Genomic DNA, 22,488 nt, shown 5'->3' on the forward strand with positions numbered 1-22,488 from the left:
TGGTCCAGGAAGTAGTAAGAGTTTTGGGATTTAATCCAGGGTGTGAACAGGTGTTGCCACCTCCCTTAATTACGGGCTGTATAGCTTTTCTTAAATGCCAATAAAGGCTTCAGTATCTCTGTATCTCTCTCTCTCTCTCTCAATTGCAGGAACGGGAAGGAAATGATTGAGAAAGCCCGCTGCCTTCCCAATGTCTAGCTAAAGAGCTGTGATATCCATGGTGGCAAAAAGTACTGTCAAGTCACAATCTTTTACAGCCTTTTGAGTGTAAAGGTGCACCAAGAATATTTTTCAGGCTTCAAGGTCCCACAGAAGTGACATCAGCTGGCCATGCTCCTAAATGCAACTAAAACATTTTTAAAAATGCAAATAAACATAAAAACCAGCTCCCATCTCCTCACTACACAGCACTTTGTCTGCAATGCTCCATATGCAAATTAATTCAAAATATGCCTCCCTGCACTCAAGACAGTCCTGATGCCCAACAGAAGATTCACCAGGCCATCTTATCCCAGGCACAGGGGAAGGAGCAGCACTGCTGCGGCCGTAGCTGCTGGCTTAGTGTGGCCAAAGATGAAAATTATAAAAAGAAATTGGCCACACAGTGTGAGTAGCTAAGCATAAAGACCATGAGAGTGCCTGTTAACAGCTCTAAATAATACATAATTAGGAATCTGGTGAAGAATTTTGATTTGAAAGCAGTGTTACCCGAAACTGTTTAATTTTTAATTCTTGATAAGCTAGTCATAAAGGTGTTCTTGATAAGCAAGTTAAAACAAGGAAGCCTTCATTGAAACTCTTACTACTACAAATGAACTTGGAACTTTTCTCATACATTTGTTTCTCCTGGTCTTCCTGCTTGGCTCTCCATGGCTGCCCCATGCTGGGGGGCTCTTGAGGCTTTACCAGGCTTTACCCTGGTACTTTGGTTGGGAAAGCCTACTGTATGTTTTCCAGGTGAGAGAGGTTCACAGGTGGTTTGATGTTCCCTTCCTCTGCACCTTGACCCCAAACTTCCTTGGTGGTCTCCCACCCTAGTCCTAACAAGAACTGAACCTGTACAGCTTCCAAGATCTGCTTGTGTCGCTTGACCTCACAGCAGCATTTGATGTGGTAGTTCACAAGCTCCTTGCTCACCGCACTGTCGATGCCGGAATATGGAGGAACAGCCCTCCAGTCGCTGATCTCCTTTCCCCAGGGCTGAGGACAGTGGGTTGCAGTGGGAGAGAATCACAATGCTGCCAGCACTCTTGTGGAGTCCTACAGGGTGTGGTTCTCTCTCCCATTTAATTGAATATCTTCATGTGTCCTCTTGCCTAGCTGGTTATGGGGTCTGGGCTAGGATGTCACCAATTTGTCTGTGGCGGGGAGAGGAAAGGGAAGGCGACTGTAAGCCACTTTTAGCCTCCTTCGGGTAGGGAAAAACAACATATAAGAACCAACTCTTCTTCTTCAATCTGATGACACCCAGCAGTATCTATCTCCTAATGGACGGCTGGTTGGACTCCCTCCAAAAACATTTATTGTTGTTTGGAAACAGTGATGGTCTGGCTTAAGCAACATCAGCTGAAATCCACACCTTCAAGATGGAGGAGGTCATGTGGATAGCTGGGCAAGGGTCGGGCAAGGAAGCAGGAGAGTCACCTTAATAGCACTGCAACTGGTCTGATTGTTTCAATTGGTTTTAATAGTTTTAATTATTATAGTTAAAACAAGATTGTCTGTTTGTACTGCTTTTCAGAATTATTGTTTAGATTTATATTTAAACATATTGGAAACTATCTTGAGCCAGCTATACCAAGAGGGGAGGTCAAGAAATTGCAAAATAAATATAAATAAATAAAAATGAGTTTGGGCTATCCAGTGCTCATTCTGCGCATATTACTTCCTTTAGCAACAGATTACTTACTTTAGTAACATACTTTAGCGACAGATTTTCCTGTTCTGCACAGGAAAACCCAGCTGCCAAAGCACCTTATCCAATGTGCAGAATGTTCCTGTCACAAGGGGTGGTGGACCCTGCTGGCAAGTCACAGCTGACTTCTGGCAACCTAGCCAGGTTTTCAAGGCGAGAGACGTTCAGGGGTGGTTTGCCATTGCCGGCCTCTGTGTAGTGAAACGGCTTCCTTGATGGTTTCCCATCCCAGTACTAACAACGGTTGTCTGAGATTGGGCTAGCCTGGCCCGCCCAGACCAGGGCATCTTCTCCATCGGTTCTCAGTAATCGGTTTAAAAAATTCTAAAAACATGTTGCATCGTGTTATTTTAATGACTAGGATCCAGAGTGCCTTTGGTAGGCAAACAGATCTGTGGACTCCACAGGGCATTAAAGAAGCTGCATTGGTGGTGGTTGGTGTAGTGGTTAGGAGTGCAGACTTCTAATCCGGCAAGCCGGATTTGATTCTGCACTCCCCCACATGCAGCCAGCTGGGTGACCTTGGGCTCTCCACAGCACTGATAAAACTGTTCTGACCAAGCAGGAATATCAGGGCTCTCTCAGCCTCACCCACCTCACCAACTCTTCTTCTTCTTCTTCTTCCTCTGTTCTGACCGAGTAATGACATGCAAGCTCTCTCAGCCTCCCCTCTTTCACAGGGTGTCTGTTGTGGGAAGAGGAAAGAGAAGGTTTTAAGACTACTTTGAATAGAGAACAGCAGCATATAAGAACCAACTCTTGTTCTTCTTCTGTTCTGACTGAGCAGTAATATCAGTTTTCTCTCAGCCTTGCCTCCCTCACAGGGTGTCTGTTGTGGGGAGAGGAAAGGGAAGGCGATTGTAAGCCTCTTTGAACTCCTTTGGGTAGAGAAAAGTGGCATATAAAGACCTCTTCTTCTTCATCAGTCTAATCCAACTCCCTGCAGAATGTAGAAAATTCACAACTACCTGCCACCATAGTGACTCGAATTCCATGCCCAAATGATGCCCCCCCCACACTTGGTGTAGCAACCTCTAGTCCAGAGATCCCAGTTTGATTCCCCCCTTCTTCCTCCACATGCAGCCAGCTGAGTGACCTTGGGACAATCACAGTTCTCTCAGAGCTCTCTCAGCCTTCCCTATCTCACTGGGTATCTGTTGTAGGGACAGGACAACCATTGGAAGCTGTTTTGAGATTCCTTCAGGTAGTAAAAAAGGAGGATACAAGAAACAGCTCTTCCCTTTCTGAAGCAGTAGCATGTAGCTCAGGTGAGTTGACCTGCATGGGCCCCAGACAAGTCACACAAGGTGTGTGTCATGAAGTGATAGCCATCCTTGCTCATGGGTGAGTTGCACCCATGGCATGGGAACACGTTGTTCAGTGGCTGCTGCTGGGCATGACCCCAATGAGTCCTCCTTCCAGGACCGGAAACCGAGGAACAAGGATAGATTGGGAAGCCAAAAGAGTCCTGAAAATGATCTAGCACTACCCAGCCCTTTATTGAGAGAAACCAGGGCTAGAAGGTTAGCAATATTGTTACTGTTACGTAGCAGTGCCCACAATGGCCTTGGAAATCTCAGAGGGCATCCATTTCTCAAATGTACATGTATTCCTTCTTTTATTTTGGAGGGCTTTAATTCCCCAAATTTTAATTTTTAAAAATTTTTTAAGATCATGGCATCTGGCCCTCTCAGTTCCTGGCAAATTGATGGGGAAGAAATGGAGGTAGTGACAGATTTTATTTTCCTGGGCACCAAGATCACTGCAAATGGGGACTGCAGCAAAGAAATTAAAAGACGCTTGCTCCTGGGGAGGAAAGCTATGGCAAATCTAAACAGCATCCTAAAAAGAAGAGACACCCTGCCAACAAAAGTGCGTCTAGTCAAGGCTATGGTCTTCCCATAATCACAAGCCCCACATTCCCCCACACACATATTCCTCTGACTACCCAGCTGAGCAGCAGCAGGCAGAAGTGGCGTGGGGAGAGAGGTCTCCTGCTTCCAGCAGACACCTGGCAGCCTTACTAAGACCAAGGTTTTTCTGTTCTCCAGAACTCTTGATCTGGATGTCAAAAAACCAAAAGGGCAAATTCAAAGCAAATTCCATTGGCTTTATGTTATCGCAAGATAACACAAAGCAAATGGAATTACATCACTGCTGAGCTCACTTCCTTCCCCAAATTCCACATTCCTCAGGCTGAGTACACAAGTCTCCAGAAATCTCCTTCCTGGGAACTGGCAACCTTAGACTTCACCCAAAGTGTCAGGCAAATCACCACTGCGTAGAAACTGGTGGCTAAGAATGTGGACCTGTATCCTTAAAACCAGCGAGGGCCCCACTGAATTCCCACTGTGTCATAGCAACTCACTGGGTGACCCTCTCACTGGAACCAACACTACAGGGTGGCTCTGAGGACAAAAGGAAGAAGAGGACAGGGTTGCCAGATCTTGTCCTTTGGCAGGAGACCTGCCATCAAATCTCTCTTCCCACCAGCATCGCAAGTGACTTGATATCATGTCTGGGGGGTAACTACTGGGGGTAACTACTGGCAAAGACTTTCTTATAGAATCGCCGAGGGTAGGGCACGACTGAACGGATAACATCATCATAATCACTGGGGGTATGACGGCAGGCCACTCTAGGAATCCCTGAACACTCTATGGTTTTACCATAGAATTTCCAGCATTTCTTAGAGCCACATGAGATCCTGGAAGTGATGTCATGCCATGTGCAAGGCTTGCAACTCCTTTTTTCCTTGCTCCCCATCACCTGGCAAGCCAAATGCATACTTAAAAAGCAAGAATAGTGAATTCATGATTCAATCGATCTGACCTATCCCTTTCTTTGAGGGTGAAAGACCATCTCTTTTTAAAGGAGAAGGGTCTAAGAATCCCTTATTGGCTAGAGTTCAAGTCCATGGTAAATGGGGAACTTGAACCCAATTCTTGCCCAATTCTCCCTTTCAACTAGACCAGGATTTCCCAACGAAGGTTCCAGAGAACCCTGAGGTTATACAAGAGTTCCCCAGGGGTTATGCAACATTTCTCAGAAATTTGGATGGCCGCTGTCATTACTAGACATTGCTGGAGCCCATTTCCCGTGTGGCCCTACAGGCCTCATCTCTTTCTCCACAATGGAAACAGTAAATGATCAGTCGATTGATTGGCTGGTTTCTGCATCTGACTTCCACACCCACCTCTTTGAGGTGCTCCTCAAAATCTGAAAAATATTTCAGGGGTTCTCTATGGTCACAAGGTTGGGAAAGACTGAGCTAGACCTTCATGGCTATAAAACTGAACACACCTTTCAGTATTTTGGTGATTCAAGGATTTTTTGTTTTTGTTTTTTGTTTTTTAAGGACAGCTCGTGATGTGCTAGAGATAAATTTTCACATGTCAGCCGCGGTCATTGTTTCTCATTATGAATTTTCATCCAGCAATAAATCTCTCCTCTGCGTAAGCAGGCAACAGAGACATGTGCAAGAGAGCGCTTGTGAAGCATCTGCCACCTTATCCTTTGGCTAATTGAGCATAAACAATGCCTGGAGCTTAGTGTGCTGGTGCATGACATGACATCACCTCTGGAAATAAATCAAGAGACAGAGACTATCAAGCGTCAACAACCTGGAAGCTTCGAAGAGGCTTCACAAACCAAAGGGCGGTTGGCAGAGTAACAAAGCAACAATGCACCACCTGACTGAAGAATAGATAAAGGTTTATTTAGGAATTAATATACTTGATAGGGAAAAGGAGAGTCAGAGATAAGGATTCCCTGGAGAGAAGAAACAGCAGCTTTAGAAGACAGAGTCCCTAGAATTAAAACTTAACTGAGTTCCCTCCCCATCTGAAACCTCATCCTCTTCAGGCTTAAGTTGTCAAGCCCCTCCTGCCCCCTACAGGTGAAAGGGAAAGGTTGCCAACTCTTCATTGGGAAAGTGCTAGAGATTTGGGTATGGAACCTGCGGAAGACAATGCTGTAGAGCAGCAGTCCCCAACCTTTTTATCACTGGGGACCGGTCAACGCTTGACAATTTTACTGAGTCCCGGGGGGGGTAGTCTTTTGCCAAGGCACGTCGCTGCCACCACCTGAGCCCCTGCTCCACTTGCTTTCCCGCTGACGCCCCTGACTTCCCACTGCCCACTGGGGGCGCTGCCAGCAGCAGCTGTGCAGTGCCACACCAAGGGGGAGCCCCAGCCATGGTGGCCACTGGAGAGCACCAAAGGTGAGCCAATGGCAGAGTGGCAGGGCAGCCCCCAAGGCAGCAGCTGGGGAGGACAAGGAGGAGCCGCGGCCTGGTACCGACTGATCCACGGACCAGGACCGGGGGTTGGGGACCACTGCTGTAGAGTCCACCCTCCAAAGGATCCATTTCCTCCAAGGGATCTGATCGCTGTAGCCTGAAGATGAGCTATAATTCTAGGGGGTACAAAGATCATACATGGAGGCTGGAAAATATAAAAAACTATGAGAGGCCAAAAAGTACAGAATATTTAATGCTCTACTTTCCCGAAAAATGAACATCAGAGCCAAAAAGAATGGTCAATCATAGAACTAGCACAGACTCAATAATTCCTGTTCCAGAATGTAAATTAGAGAGCCATTCCGCACCCGATAAATATAGTGAAATGCTCACCTTATGCAGATGCCATATTTTGGCATTTTGCTTGATGTTGCCAACATCCAGCATCCAAACAGCAAACCAGTATCTACATAACCCATTTTAAAGCACTAGCTGGGGAATCACATAAAGTGGATTCCCCAGCCTAAAAAGTGCAAGCCAGAGGAGACCAACCAGCAGGCCACACAAACTAAGGAAATGTGTGGAGATGAAGTAGTGCTATCTCTGCCCTCTCACCTGCCTCCCTCTCCCTTCTCCTGGGGACAGGGGTTTTTCCTCCTAAAGCAAACTGCCTGGAGCAATGAATAGGTGTTAAATCGTGCAGGCAAAGCAAAACAAAAACAAAAAATCCCCCTCCCCCAGTAAAAACACAAAGCATGCCTCTTTAAAGTCCCTCCCCCCCCAATCAGGAACAAGATTAATTTTTTAAATATTATAGACTTGTGATTCCATAAGGGGTGGCATTATTAAAACCACTATGAAGAAGAAGAAGAAGAAGAAGAAGAAGAAGAAGAGTTGGTTCTTATATGCCGCTTTTCCCTACCTGAAGGAGGCTCAAAGCGTATTACAGTCGCCTTCCCATTCCTCTCCCCACAACAGACACCTTGTGCGGTTGGTGAGGCTGAGAGAGCCCTGATATTCCTGCTCGGTCAGAACAGCTTTATCAGTGCCGTGGCGAGCCCAAGGTCACCCAGCTGGCTGCATGTGGGGGAGCGCAGAATCGAACCTGGCATGCCAGATTAGAAGTCCGCACTCCTAACCACTACACCAAACTGACTCTCCATTATTAGATGTTTAGGGGGTTTTAATCGAGAAGCTTTACTTTTTAAAAAATTACCTGGCATTGCGGGCCCTTTAAAACATAGGGAAAGGTGATTGGCTGCCTGGTTTGAGTGACAGGTGGAGAACAGTCATGTGTAAAGCGCCTTGCTCTCTTCCACCATTTCAAGCAGGAAAGCAGTGTGCTAAGAAGCACGTGAAAGCTGCAGATGAAAGCAAGACAGCCAGAAGGTGAGGAATCATTTTTTAGCATTACACCATTTTGCTGGCGTAACGCTATTTTTTTCAATGTGTGGAAGTGCCCAGAGAACTGAAACATTCATTCTCGAAAGTAAATGTTGACAATTGAAGTGCATCCAGTATAAAACTGTTTTCAAAATATTTCTTCATCAGAATCTATTACAGTATCAACATGCAAGAGCTTATTGAGAAACATTCTTCTTTTGAATCTGCTGAGTTTGAGCAACTTCAAAACAGGACATTTCTCAACAAGGTCTTAGACACTGATACTGATGATGAGTTATTTTGAAGCCAGTTTTATGCCAGATGCTCTTCAATTGTCAATATTTATTTAAAAATGAATGCTTCAGTTCTCCAATTCTCTGCGGGGGGCCACAGGCAGCGATACTCTCCCCCAGGCTTGTCAACATCTACACGATCTCTCCCGATACATTTGCCAGTTGTTTGGAAGCAGTGTCACCTGAAACTCAACTCCTCCAAGACAGAGATCCTGTGGCAGGATAGAAGGGGGCAGGATCAGGAAGCATGCCTCCCCCGCCTGGATAGGGTGCAGCTTACAGCTGTGTCTGCAGCCAGGAATTTGGAGGTGATCTTTGATGCATCCTTGTCTACGGAGGCTCAGATCATGAAGGTTATCCCTGGCCTCAGCCAGGGCTTTTTCAGTCCTGGCCCCAACCTGCTGGTGGAATGAGCTCCCGGAAGAGCTGCGGGCCCTGACAGACCTTTCAGCATTCCACAGGGCCTGTAAGATGGATTTTGGCTGAGGCTAGGCTAGGAACATGGGGCCTCTCTCTATGTAGGCCCCTGTAGAGCCCTTTGGTCAACTGGACAGGGGCATGTCTCCTGAGGACAACGGTGGATATTGGAAACCAGTGTGCCCTGGCATTCTTGGCTGCTTCAGGGGAGGAGGAGGGATATAGACTGTTTTAGCCGACATTGAGGATTATTGTTCTTCCTGTTTTATGGAGAGGTAAACCACCATGAGCCAGGCTTGGTTCGGGAATGGCGGTGGATACATCTAAATCTTAATTAATTTACATTCTGGAACAGGAATGAAACTCCCATTGAGTTTATGTTGGTTCCAGGCTTGATCATTATTTTTGAACCTGCTTTCCATTTTTCTGGGAAGTAGAGCGTTAGATATTCTTTTCTTTTTTGCCTCTCTTGGCTTTTCACATTTCTCACCTCTGCTGTGTGACTCATGAGCTTTGTGCCGGGGGCCGGGCATCCCTGCTCAGGCATCCACCCTCAGAATCTTGAGAAGTTTCCCAACTTGGAAGCCAGCAGCCAAGTTACATGTTACCAAATCCTTGTATTTTGTGAAGTCCCATGAAAAGGGTTTTGAACCGGCTGTTCAGAGAGAGTTTTGTGCCTCCTGGGGGCCACAAGCCCTTCCCTGCTCACCACCAGGAAGCGTGGGCAGAAACGGCGGGCTGCCTTCCCCGCTTGAGATTTTCACTCCTCTGCCTACTGCCCCTTTAAGCCACTCTTGGATGCATTTGCACACTCATACGAAGCACATCACTACTCATAAGTCTGGCAAGCCTGAGTCTTGGGAGGCAGGCCCTGTTGGGTTTTGAGGGGCCCCAGGCAGAGGAGGAGGAGAGGAAAGCTTGCATTTTATACCCCACTTTTTACTACTCAAAAGAGTGTCAAAGCAGCTTACAAACACCTTTCCCTTTCTCTCCCTGTGAGGTAGGTATGGCTGAGAGAGCTCTGATAGAACTGCTCTGTGAGAACAGCTCCAGTGTGACTGGCCCAAGGTCACCCAGCTGGCTGCATGTGGAGGAGTGGGGAATCATCAAGCCTGGTTCTCTGTATTAGAGAATGCCACTCTTCACCAGTACCCCTACGCTGTCTTGCAGGGGTCCTTCCCCTCCTCTTCCCAACCCCAGATCCTCCATTCCTGCCCTCCTTAGCTTGCCTCCCACCTGCCCAAGTGGCCATGCCCTGCTCCCTGGGGATCTCTCCCTCTGCTCCCGCTCCCTGACACCTGGAGCCCAGTGAAGAGCTAACCCATAAATGAGTGGCCGAAGAGTCAGCAGCAGTGGGTCCTCCCAGCAGCCCTGGCCCCTGGGAACTGCCCCCCCCTCACGGTATGTGGGCTCCAGGACAGCTTGGAGGCACTGAACTCCCTCTAAAGCAACGGTTCTCCACCTTCCTAGTGCCACGACCCTTTAATGCAGCCCCTCGTGTTGTGGGGACCTAAATTGGTTTTTTTTCTGGGGCTTCTCAGTTCAGTTCTGCCTCTTGTCCCACCTTGCCAAACTTGCTCTTTTCCGCTGCTCCAGACAGACAAACGCTCTATCTCAACCTACCCCGCAAGGCTATTGTGTGGATGGCGCCCCCCTCCCTGGCCAAGCTTCTTGCCCTGCCGCGACCCCTGTGAAAAGGTTGTTTGACCTCCAAAGGGGTCCCGACCCCCAGATTGAGAACCACGGCTCTAAAGCGGCGGTCCCCAACCACCGGGCCGCGAAGGCCCTGGCACTGGGCCGCGGCTCCCTGCCTCCGCAGGGGCAGGCCGGGCCGCACATGCGCATTCGTGGCCGGGTCGTGCATGCGCGTTTGTGGCCACGCATGGCAAAAACGTGCATGCGTGACCCGGCAGCACATGTGTGCATGCGCGGCAGGGCAATCGCCCTCCCCGCCGCTGCCAGTCCGGAGCCTGAAAAAGGTTGCAGACCACTGCTCTAAAGGCTTGCTTGAATGTCTTTCTATGGTTGCCCAATACAAAGTTGTTGTCATGTGTAGATAAAGATCACAGCAGGTAACAATGAAGTCGCTATCCCGAAAAGGTGAACAGAACTGTTGAATTGTTTCCCTTTTTTTAGAGAGAATTCCATGCCAATTATTGTACATATCTGGACTTCAGAAAAGTCAAGAGTGGAGGGACTCAGATGGAACGTATTATATCTTTTGACCCACCAATGCACAGCCTCAGCTAGCAAGCAGTAGTTTTGGTAATCTCCCGTTCCCCAAACCCTGGTTTCCCCCTGTTCCATATTCAGCCAAGCCTCATTTCTGGCCTCATTCAGAAAACTGGAGCCAAGAGGTACCAAGCTGTAGACTCTGCCCAAGCCATGCAGCCATCTTGTTTCCGCCTACATGCTTACAGAGACTGGACTCACATGGTAGTAACCTCTGCCGTCCAGACTACCCTGAGCTCAGCACAGCTTGGCAGCTAAGCAGGGTCGGTCCCTGGTAGTCCTTGGATGGGAGACCACCAACAAAGTCCAAGTGGTAGGCAATGGAAAGCCACCTCTGACCTGACCAGGATGACCCAAGCTAACCTGATCTCAGAAGCTACGCAGGGTCGGCTCTGATTACTGCTTGGATGGGAAATCAACAAGGAAGTCCTGGGTTGCCACACAGGGTCACGCAATAACAACATGTTTCTGCTCTCAAGTCTTGCCTTGAGAACCCACGGGGATTACCGTAAGGCACTGCCCTTACAATCGTTATATTACTCTTACCCCCGAGGGTAGGATAAACCAACGGTAGGAAGAGCAGTCTATTACTTCTGTAAACAGATTTGGGCAAGCGTAAATTCATACCTTAAGAGTTTTGTTTGTATGTGGGGATTTATTGAGAAACTCCAGGAAATAAGAACATATGTCAAATCACAACATCTCTCTGGTTACAACTGCAGGAATGTCATCCAGTGTTGGATGCTGCTGACTCATTTTGCAATGCAGGAAACAGGTAAGGTGTACATATATACACACATCCTAAAGCAGTCTGTTAGCTTGTAGCACCTCCTTGAAGATACTAAGTGCCAGTCCCCCTCAAAAGGACAAGGTAAGGATTATGCCTTCTTCTTTCGCCATTATGGGCAGCCTGATATGAAAGAAGGAGGCCGGACAGGTCATAGTTTCAGAAGGGAGCTGTAGAACAGCTGGATTCTCGTCCAATGGCACTTTAGAGACCAATAAAATGGGGGGGTTAAGCTTTCAAGAGTCAAAACTCTTGGTGTAGTAGTTAGGAGTGCAGGTGAGCCAAGTTAAATTCTGGACTCCCCCCACGTGCAACCAGCTGGGTGACCCTGGGCTCGCCACAGCACTGATAAAGCTGTTCTGACCGAGCAGTGATATCAGGGCTCTCTCAGCCTCACCCACCCCACAGGGTGTCTGTTGTGTGGAGAGGAAGGGAAGGCAACTGGAAGCCGCTTTGAGACTCCTTTGGGTAGAGAAAAGCGGCATATAAGAACCAACTCTTCTTCTTCAGTAATCTCAGGGCTCTCTCAGCCTCCCCTCCCTCACAGGGTGTCTGTTGTGGGGAGAGGAAAGGGAAGGCGACTGGAAGCCACTTTTAGACTCCTTTGGGTAGAGAAAAGCGGCATCTAAGAACCAACTCTTCTTCTTCTTCAGTAATCTCAGGGCTCTCTCAGCCTCCCCTCCCTCACAGGGTGTCTGTTGTGGGGAGAGGAAAGGGAAGGCGAATGGAAGCCGCTTTGAGCCTCCTTCGGGTAGAGAAAAAAGGCATATAAGAACCAGCTCTTCGTCTTCTTCAGTAATCTCAGGGCTCTCTCAGCCTCCCCTCCCTCACAGGGTGTCTGTTGTGGGGAAGGGAAAGGGAAGGCGACTGTAAGCCGCTTTGAGACTGCTTCTGGGAGAGAAAAGTGGCATAGAAGAACCAACTCTTCTTCTTCGTCTTCTTCTTCGTCTTCTTCTTCGTCTTCTTCTTCTTCTTCAACTGACTTGAGTTTAGCAGTCCATGGACTCAAATTTCACTGTTAAAGGCAGTGATACAACACATCTCAGTTCTATTGCTATGACTACCAGGTCAGAACCACTTGGAAGATGCACAAATGGACTCACCTCAGTCACCAGTGTTGACTGCCCCTCTTTGCTCAAATGCTCGGGGCTGGCAATAAAGCCAAAGGATTTCTGTTTATATGGTATGAACAAATGGCCTCAGGGAAGCTTCCCCTGTTCTCCCTTTTAGTCAGATTCCAGTACGGCAGTGGACTTACAGAGAAACAGCTTGGCAACGTGGTTAAGAGCAGCGGACTCTGATCTGGAGAACCTGGTTAGATTTTGCACTCCTCTTCCACACGCAGCCAACTGGGTGACCTTGGGCTAGTCACAGTTCTCTTAGAGCTGTTCTCACAGAGCAATTCTCTGAGCCCCAACTACCTCACAGGGTGTCTTTGGTGAGGAAATGAAGGGAAACGTGTTCTGGGACTCCTTTGGGTAGGGGTATAAAAAGCAGCATTTCTTCCTCTAGGGGTCTGGTCTCGGTAGCGAGCTGGATGTGAGTGAATAAGCTGAAGGTCAGTTTGGACAAGGCAGACGCACTCTCTTTCTGAGGTTTAGGCTGCCTGAGGCGGTGCCAGACTGGCTTGAACTCCTCTTGAACGGCCAGGTTTGCAGCTTAGGGGGAAAAGATCCAACCTCAGCTGTAGATGTCCAAATGGCAATTAGTGAGGGGTGTGTGGGTCAGTGGCAGAGCACCCACTTGTCAACCAGAAGGTCCCCAGTTCAATCCCCAGCATCTCCGGTTCAACAGACCATGTCCAAAGTGCTGTGGAAGAGCTCTGTCTGAGACCACAGAGCAGGGACTCCCAACCAGGGTTCTGCGTATCCCAGTGGTCAAGCGTGAGCTCCCCAGGCGTTATGTGGCACTTCCCAGAAGCTTGGATGCTGCCATCACTGGATGTGGAGCCCATTCCACCTGATGTTTTGCAGACCTAGTTTCTTTCTCCACGATGGAAAAACAGTAAATGGTCCATCGATTGGCTGGCTGGCTCCCACATCTTACTTCTGCGCCCACTTCTCTGAAGGGGCCGCTCTTCACCTCTAGTTCCTCGAGACCTGGAAAATATTTCAGAAGTTCCTCCACAGTCAAAAGGTTGGGAAAGGCTGCCCTAGAGATCTGCTGCCAGCCTGAGTAGACAATGCTGACCTTCCTGGGCCAGTGGTCTGATTGAGTATGAGCAACCTCATGGGTGGCTCAGGGGTGGAGTATCTATTTGGCACGCAGAAGGTCCCAAGTACAATCCCCAGCATCTCCAGCTAAAAGGGTCAAGTAGTAGATGATGCAAAAGGCCATTACCTGAGATCCTGGAAAGCCATGACCAGCCTGCGTAGATAATATGGACCTTGATGGACCAGGGACTCATTCAGCAGAAGCCAGCTTCATGCATCCCACATGTCCCAATGTTGTGGTTGCACCAGCTTGTTTTTCGTCTTGGATAGGCGTTGAGCGCACCACAAAGGTCCATTCTCTGCTTAGACCCCTCCAGGAAATGGGTTGTAGCTGGAGCTGTTTTCAAACGACATCTAGAAATTCGGGCTTCCTTCTGCAACCTTGGTTTCTCATTTAGAAACTCCCAACTAGTGTCTGGGAGTAAAGATCACTGAAGGATCCTTCCTCTGCAAGGAGATGTTCCTAGCTGCCGACCTCTCCACAACTTGTTTTGGGTCTGAGCTAATCCACCAAACAAACGGAGGTAAATTCTAAAGTTTGCCTCAGACTCTTAAGTCTTGTCGTCATGAACCTGTTCCCTTCAGCCAGGGACAAGGGAAGAGTAGCTTGCCAGAGCACGGAAGAGCGGTCACCATGGCAACCATCAAGAGAGCCTCACAGGTGACACGATCCGTGCCAGACTTCTGCTAAGCCTTCCAAAAAAGAAACACCAAGTAAATGAAGGTGTCTTTGAATAGAGAGACGAAGGAGACTTCCACCAGTCACTGAAGGATTTTGGAGGCCACTCTGGAGAGAACCTGGCACAGGCGTTGTGTAAGTTGTGTGCTTTCAATAAAGGAAGGAGAGGTCCAGGTTAAGGAAGGGGAAAGGTCACTCACAACGGAGAGCCAAGGGATATTATGGCTCAGAGGCCATCTCGAGGAAAAACCCGACCCAGAATGACGATGCCAGCCAGAAAGAAAAAAACTCAGGAAAAAAAACGCTTTGTGTGCTTTTGTTTTCAGAGATGGCCACAACAGTTGTTCTGGTGATAAGCCTTGCTGCCTTGATGCCACAGTCCACTGGGCAGGTACGTCCCTTGGGTCCTGCAGCCATGCTACAACTGTAGCATGAATCCTTGGCTGCTGTGTTCAGGAAGCCCAATATAGATTAAAGGTTCATTTGCCCATCTAAGGCAACCTGCCAAATGGACAGGTAATTATGTAAGGTAAGCCGGCCTATTGGTGCATAATGACTTTTTTGCATTTCTGTGTTGTGGAACATATTGCCTTGCACGTGTGCTCGTTATGGACTGTCCAAGCTGTGCATTGTTAGCTAAGATGGCTACGGTCTTATTTATCATCTAGCAAATGTTGCTGCAGCTTTGAGCATGTCCTGTCTGAAACAGAGCAAAGGATTTTGTGGTTGTTATGAGCATGCTGGGCCGCCCTGCTCCTTTCCCGGCAACAAACCATATGGGGACGGAGTGTGGGTGCGGAGTCCGGGGCGGGCCAAGTGGCCAATAGGGAGGCACGTATAGCACGCCTCCCAATTGGCCACTTGGCCCCTGAGTGGCCCTCTCCGAGTTTTTATCCCGGACGGGTCCCGCCCTAACTCCTCCCACAGAGCCCTTACTCCCTTATTTATTCCGCGGCGCGGTGCGCCATGGGGCGGGTTTAATGCTATTATAACACAGTTAGTGTCCTACATATTTAACATATTAAATCACTGTGTGTGTGTAAAGGAACTAACTGTATATTTAACATAGCTGCTCTTGTATTTTATGGACGCTGCTTTATTTATGTATGCCTGACCATTGAGAAAGTCAAAGATACTGAAACGCATCAGGCCACTGGTGGCATTAGCATGAATGTATATTTGGATATTAATGAAGCTACATTTCAAGCCTTGAGTTTTTAATTTTAATACATATTAACATTTAATTTTACCCTACAAAGGCTTGAGCAGACTTGGGGTGGGTTCTTGACCTGGGTCAGGATATTTTCTCCTTTTTGTTGTGTCCAGCATAAAAACCTGCTGTTTAAAACTGCAGGGAGATCTGCTGGAAATAACACTGTGTGAGATTGAATCAACCACTAGAGGGAGCCAAATACATATGGAAAAAAAGAAAAAAAAACCAAATCAATAGGGGCACAAAAGTGACAAAAAATGAGTCTGCGGGAGAGACCCAAGAGAGGGGGAAATAAAATCATATCACATGCCTTTGGAAAAATTGACATAGTAGAAATAGTTTGTAGCCATATAATCAAATGCAAGAGAAATGTTTACACATTGCTCTCTCGTTTTAGCAACCAGACTTCGCTTCTTTGTCAACCCAAAATGCTGATCAGCAAAGGGAAGCTACTGACAAGCACAATGCCCTCCGGAGAGATGTGAATCCAACTGCCAGCAACATGCTGAGAATGGTAAAAGAGAAGCAGCTAAAGTAAAGTAACGATTGGTCCCTTGACACATGCTAGAACCTCACTGCTTGCCTGCAGAAAATATGCACTCAACATGCTGGAGGGATGATCCAAGCTAGAACTAACAGCACTATATATGGTAAACTGTTGGTTGTCACCATCTCTTAAATAGTGTCGTGATCCAGCGGACACAGTGTTAAGCTTCTGGGAGCAGGTAATGGGTGTTGAAAATGAGAACTGGGTCTGAAGCCATAGAGGGCCACTGCTGCCAAGCTACTCAATGCTGGGTGAGTGGGGGGGGGGGTGGAGTACATTGGCAGAGAGCTCAAGGCACATGGCATAGCGCATAGGGTTGCCAACCTCCATTTCTCCAGGAATGATGGCTGAGTCACCTGAAGCTCAACCCTTCAAAGACAGAGGTCCTGTGGCTGGGCAAGAAAGGTCCAAGTGAGGAAGTGCGCCTACCCACCAGGGATGGAGTACAGCACTCGGTGACCCACTCTATCAGGACCTAAGTGTGATTCTTGATGCCTCCCTTTCAGTGGAGGCTCAGATCATGATGGTAGCACAGCTGGCATTCTATGACCTTCGCCAAGCCAGACTACTAGCACCCTACTTCTCCCCGGGACACCTAGCCACGGTGATCCACACGACAGTCACCTCTAGACAGGACTTCTGCAACTTGCTCTACGCAGGCCTGCCCTTGACTTTGATCCGGAAACTGCAACTAGTCCAGAACACAGCCACCAGGGTCCTTACAAGAACACCCCAGAGGTCCCACAATCAGCCCATCCCCTAGCAGCTGCACTGGCTTCTGGTTGAATTCCAGATCAGACTCAAGGTTCTGGTTATCACCTTTAAGGCCAAATGCGGTCTGGGCCCAGAGTACCTGAGGGATCGCCTCTCTGCTTACACCCCCAAAAAAGCCTTACGCTCTAGCACTTCCAGCTTCCTGGTGATCCCTGGCCACAGGAAAGCTCGCTTGGCTTCAACCAGGGCCGGAGCTTGCTCCATCCTCGTCCCCACCTGGTGGAATGAGCTCCCAGACGAGATCAGGCCCTAGTGGATCTTAAACAGTTCCACAGGGCCTGCAAAAGGGAGCTCTTCCACCAGGCTTTTGGTTGAGGTCAGCCTGAATTCAATCACTTCCCATAGGCCCCTGAAAACCACCACTGACATATCCATCCTACAGGGTGGTCAGTAAGTTACAGTTAAAGTTGAATGTTCTCACCATGTTTGTTCCATTATGCTTTCCAGCTGGCTTGTTAGTTATCTTCTTTCTTTCTTTCTTTCTTTCTTTCTTTCTTTCTTTCTTTCTTTCTTTCTTTCTTTCCTTTCTTTAGGAGTGGGATCTTGCTGCTGCAGAAAATGCTAGACGCTGGGCCCAGCGATGCACCCAGAACCACAGCCCAAGAGAGCAAAGAACCGTCAGTAAGTAAAGCGGCCCGTACGCACATTTGTGACTATCTTAGAGCCAGCTTGGTGCAGTGGTTAAGAATGCAGACTTCTAATCTGGCATGCTGGGTTCGATTCTGTACTCCCCTACATGCAGCCAGCTGGGTGACCTTGGGCTTGCCACGGCGTTGATAAAGCTGTTCTGACTGAGTAAAAATGTCAGGGCTCTCTCAGCCTCACCAACCTCACAGGGTGTCTGACGTGGGAAGAGGAAAGGGAAGGTGAATGTAAGCCGCTTTGAGACTCCTTCAGGTAGAGAAAAGCGGCATATAAGAACCAACTCTTGCTTTTAATGCTCAATATATTTTAAAATCACATTGTTTTGAAGCTGGGCTCTCCTCCATGGTAGAGAACCCATGATTGGCCACAGGTGGTCATCTGACAAACTTGCCTTAAAGGAGAAGCCCCTAATTTCTCTCAACTTCTGTCGGTCTTGGATATTTTTCTGCCTTCTTTGGTCCTCTCCCCCCTCCCCTTCAAGAAAAGAAAGGATTTTTTCCTCCCTCCTCTGACTTCTTGGATCCTCTCCCCCCCCTTCAAGAAAACAAAGAAAGAGTCTCCATTTGCCTCCCCCCCCCTCTTCTAAGCCTCCCTAACCACGTGCAGAACACGTTCCTGTTTCAATGGGGGGGGAAGGAAGACCAGAGTTCAAATCCATCTGAATTCAACAGGATTAACAATGGAATAAACAAAGTAAGTGCAGACTCTGCCCTGGGTTGCCAGATCAGAAGTCAGCACTCCTAACCTCTACACCAAGAGGCAGCAGCAGCTAAAGAGTCTGGAGGGTGAAACAGATGGCAGGAGGAGAAAAAGGAGACCAAACAGGAGTCTGTGTTGACTTTATTTCATGTTTAAAACCAACACTTGATTTCCTGTTTCCTTTGGTAAGCCCAGTTGATCGATAATACAATCTGCAACTCCCCCAGCCACAAAAAGTGAGGCCATGATGAGGCCGTCATGAAAATGAAGAAAATGCTCATTTCCGTTCTGTCATGGCTTCTCAGGAAAGATCTGATTAACATCTCCTGTGTGTGGAAGTTTTATTCTGCTGATTTAAGGTTTTGTAAGCAGTTTCCCTTTCTCCACTTTTAGATGGGAGAACATGCGGTGAAAACCTCTTCATGTCCTCCAGGCCTACTTTGTGGTCTGAAGCGATTCAGGCTTGGTACGATGAGGTGAAAGACTTCCAGTACGGTCGCGGAAGCAGAAGGGGTGCTGTGACAGGCCATTACACACAGGTAGTCCTCATGCCACGTTGCATCTCCTGGGGTTGGTTTTTTCTATTAATTAAAATATTTATACCCTTCCTGTCATCTGGGTGACACTGTCCAAGACATGTTTCAAACGGTTAATCTATAAATCTGTACTTGGGGCTATTGTAAGAGGAACTGGGAAGTGGAAAGTGCCATCAAGTGCCCCCGTCTTGCAAAATGTGGGAATGGTAGGTGGGAATCAACCCACATGTCAGATATGAATGCGTACTTCCATTTTTAGACTTGTAATATTGCTGTAAACAAATAGGGGGGAACAAAACTTATGCAGGATGGGGGGCCTGAAGCAACTGGAACAACGAAGAAGGAGAAGGAGGAGGAGGAGGAGGAGGAGAAGGAGAAGGAGAAGGAGAAGGAGAAGGAGAAGGAGAAGGAGAAGGAGAAGGAGAAGGAGAAGGAGAAGGAAAAGGAGGAGGAGGAGGAGGAGGAGGAGAAGTTGTTTCTGTATTCAAAGGAGTCTCAAAGCGGCTTACAATTGCCTCTTTTGTCTCCCCACAACAGATACTCCATGAGGTAAGTAGGGCTGAAAGAGCTTTGAGAGTAGAACTGGGACTGGCTCAAGGTCACCCAGTTGGCTTCATTGGAAAAGCAGGGAATCAAATCCGGTTCTCCAGATTAAACATAACTCAGTGTGTGATGTGGCAGGAAAGAAGGCAAATGCAGCTTTGGGCTGTATCAACAGAGGCATCACATCAAAATCACAAGATGTCCTTGCCCCACTGTCTACCACATTGGTCAGACCCCACCTGGAGTCCTGTGTGCAGGTCTGGAGGCCCCCCTTCAAAAAGGATGTGGATTCTAGGCTGCAGCTCTTAACCACTATGCCAGGCTGGCTCTCAAGAGTGGGAAATAAGAATGTGGGAAAACAATCTTTGCTCTTTTTCTGCTTCAGCGGTTTCTTCAGATACTCTTGGTCTACTTACATAAAATATTAGTCCCTGACGTAACCGGTTGTTTTCATGCTTTGATACCTGCAGGTAGTTTGGTACCGGTCCAACCTCCTGGGCTGTGCTGTTGCCCGCTGCCGGAATAGGAGATTAGCTTACTACTACGTTTGCCATTACTGCCCCGGGTATGTATCAGTACTGGATTGGATCTCGGGGGGGGGGGGGACTTTTGGGAAGCAAATTACTGGGGAGGGGCATAGCTGGCAATGTTGTTTGTTTGTTTGCTTTGCCACCCCTCCTCTCTACCCCGTGGTGCTGGCCTCCTACACGCTGCCTTGGGCTTCGGTGACTGCCGAGGAGGCCGTGCCATGCCAAAGTGCCCATCCCTACTCCGGACCGGATGGGCCAGAGGGCACAGGAAGAAGCAGTTGTGAACAGTCTCGGGGGAGGGGGCCAACTCAGTCAAGGTTTGGCAGACTTCTTGAAGAGGGGGTTCGGTCCCAGGCAGGGAGGCCAGAATTGTGTTGGGTCTCAAACCTGGCCTGGCAGAACAGCTCGGCCTTACAGACCTCTGGGATTGTTTAAAACCCAAGGGGGCCCCGATCTCATTATGGCGTATCCCACATCCTTGTGTGTCGACCCCTTGTAACGTCTTGACCTCTGTCGTTCCAGAGGAAACATCGTAGGCTCCATCCACACTCCATACAAAGCCGGGAGGCCCTGTGCGGACTGCCCAAACGCTTGCGACAACAAACTCTGCAGTAAGTGCTTCAGGGAGCGGAGGAGGGGACTTCTGGGGGTGGAGCCTGAGTAGGGCGGGCCTTGTGGAGGGGAGGAACCCCAGTAGGGTCTGGACCACCATAGAATCCTCCCTCCAAACCAACCATTTTCTCCCAGGGAGAACTGCTCGTAGCTGGAGTTCTCTGGAAAACATTTGCTTAAAGCATGGGACTCACTTAAGCAGGTGCAGCCAAATAGCACCTTGTGAATATAGAATCCTAGAGTTGGAAGGGGCCATACAGGCCATCTAGTCCAACCCCCTGCTCAACGCAGGATCAGCCCTAAGCATCCTGAAGCAATATGACAGCACTAGCTTCAAAGCACGTTCATAAGAGCGGGCTTTGAAAGGGTCCTCAGCTCCCCAGCTGATTCTATGATTTTTTTTTATATAGATTTATAAACTGCCCTCTCCACTTAATTCAAGGTGGTGAACAAAATATGTTTTGTTTGTTTATAACCCACCACTCCGGTATAAGACAGCTCAGAAAACCCCACAATAAAATCCTCTTAACCACAAAATTAAAATCATTGACTTCACATATCCCACTGGAGGTATTATCACCCTCCCGTTCCCACGCTAGAGGCTGCATTTTCCCTTTAATGGGGAGGAACTCAATGTACCAGTTGACTCAGGGAGGGGTCCTAGATCTTACTTGCCCTGGCCTCAACTGTCGACCTGGCGGAAGAGCTCTGTTTTGCAGGCCCTGGGGAACCGGGACAGCTCCCACGCAGCCCCTCAGCTCTCCTGGGAGCTCATTCCAACAGGTCAGGGCCAGAACCAAAAAGTCCAAATCAAGAGTACATTAAAATTGCAGCTTAGACAATTCTAGATCATTCTGAGTCCTTTCCCATAAACACTACGCTATCTGCTTCAAAATTGTGAAGACATTGTGTGAATGCCCTGCATGTTTAGGATCCAGGGAAACAGGGATTTCCTTGGAATGGTCAGTGGAAGTCATGTCTGCATTCTTGCTTTTATTCACCCCTGACCTTTCACTTCCAGCCAATCCCTGCAAATACGGTGATCAATACAACAACTGTCCGGATTTAGTACGTACCCATGGATGCGACCATCGGGACGTGAAGAACTGGTGCGAAGCGTCTTGCCTGTGCAAGACCGAAATCAAGTGACACAAATCTGGCTCCACAGAAATCCTCTCCTTGGCTTCACTAATGACCGTGCCACCTTTCTGTGCACCGCAGGGGAAACAGGTGGTTCGGCTCAACCAAAGCCATGCAGTTCTTAGTAAGGATTCATGAAGAATGAAATTTTGGGGTAGGGAACGTAAATGCAAACTTGTCACAGGTCTGGAATATGGATCAAGGGCAAAACAACACCTTAATAGCCGATGGAATCCAATATGAGAATATATTGATTGATAAAATGGGATGGAAAGACGTAATTCATTTATATAAGACCTATATAAACAATGGGAATATTAACTGGGGGGGCATATATTGCAACATAGTGTAAGTGATTGTAGTCTCTATTTTTTTTCCTGTAATGCCTTTCTCTTTCTGAATTAAAAAGAATTATATTAAAAAAAAGAGAAAAGAAACCTGTGACTGGTCCATAAAGACACAACACAGCGAGACATTCCAAAAAGACAACCCGACAACAACAGTGGACTCGAGACCAATGTAGCCACTTTGAAAGGCATGCTCAGAGAATTCCAGCACACCAACCAATCAGGAGGTGGTGGACCAGCGTCACCAGATGGCCCGTGTAGAGGAAAAACCATAGAATGATAGAGCTGGAAAGGGCCATATAGGTAATCTGGTCCAACCCGCTGGTTCAGCAGCACAGTGGTCTCTGTCCCCCCACCCGTAAGCAAAGGTTGCAGATTTCCTCCTGCAGAAGTGCTAATGCTCTTTCAGGTAGAAGAATTTAATAACAACAACAGCAGTCTTTATTTTTGTAGCCTGCCCTTTCCATGAGGCTCAGGGTGGGTAACATCAGCTCCAGTCTAAGCCAAAATACTGACCAGCAATGGCCAAATGAGTTTATGATAGCTTTTTTCTGACACACGTGATGCACTCTCTATGCAGAGTAAGACAAGAGCTGAAAGTGGTGGTCCAAGACATTATGATATCTTAGAACAGGGGTGGTCAAACTGTGGCAACTCCAGATGTCCATGGACTACAATTCCCATGAGCCCCTGGGAATTGTAGTCCATGGACATCTGAAGGGCCACAGTTTGACCACCCCTGT

General features: G+C 48.1%; 1 protein-coding gene across 4 annotated transcripts; it reads left to right on the top strand.

The window, feature by feature from the left end:
* The first annotated feature begins 7,492 nt into the window (after window positions 1-7,492).
* Window positions 7,493-21,835, top strand: LOC143826398 (serotriflin-like). 4 transcript variants are annotated; one of them, XM_077315194.1, is made up of 9 exons: window positions 7,493-7,544; window positions 11,203-11,255; window positions 14,486-14,550; window positions 15,770-15,886; window positions 17,227-17,314; window positions 18,431-18,576; window positions 19,587-19,681; window positions 20,169-20,257; window positions 21,280-21,835. In XM_077315194.1, exons 2-9 carry the CDS (start codon window positions 11,222-11,224, stop codon window positions 21,405-21,407), a joined length of 762 nt encoding a protein of 253 aa, XP_077171309.1. In that variant the 5' UTR covers window positions 7,493-7,544; window positions 11,203-11,221; the 3' UTR covers window positions 21,408-21,835. The 4 variants fall into 4 exon arrangements, with proteins under 4 accessions (XP_077171309.1, XP_077171303.1, XP_077171315.1 ...); XM_077315188.1 differs by lacking the exon at window positions 7,493-7,544 and having other exon boundaries at window positions 11,042-11,255; XM_077315200.1 differs by lacking the exons at window positions 7,493-7,544; window positions 11,203-11,255 and adding an exon at window positions 11,283-11,351.
* Window positions 21,836-22,488: the final 653 nt, after the last annotated feature.

The sequence above is a fragment of the Paroedura picta genome, chromosome 1 (genome assembly GCF_049243985.1).
Source record: "Paroedura picta isolate Pp20150507F chromosome 1, Ppicta_v3.0, whole genome shotgun sequence".
Taxonomy (NCBI): Eukaryota; Metazoa; Chordata; class Lepidosauria; order Squamata; family Gekkonidae; genus Paroedura; species Paroedura picta.

Excerpts from the sequence above, each read along its gene's own strand:
- LOC143826398 (XM_077315188.1), top strand. The coding sequence starts at position 11,126 with ATGTGGGGATTTATTGAGAAACTCCAGGAAATAAGAACATATGTCAAA. Across the intron at positions 11,256-14,485 it reads TTTTGCAATGCAGGAAACAG|AGATGGCCACAACAGTTGTT; the intron begins GTAAGGTGTACA and ends TTTTGTTTTCAG. Across the intron at positions 20,258-21,279 it reads TTGCGACAACAAACTCTGCA|CCAATCCCTGCAAATACGGT; the intron begins GTAAGTGCTTCA and ends TTTCACTTCCAG.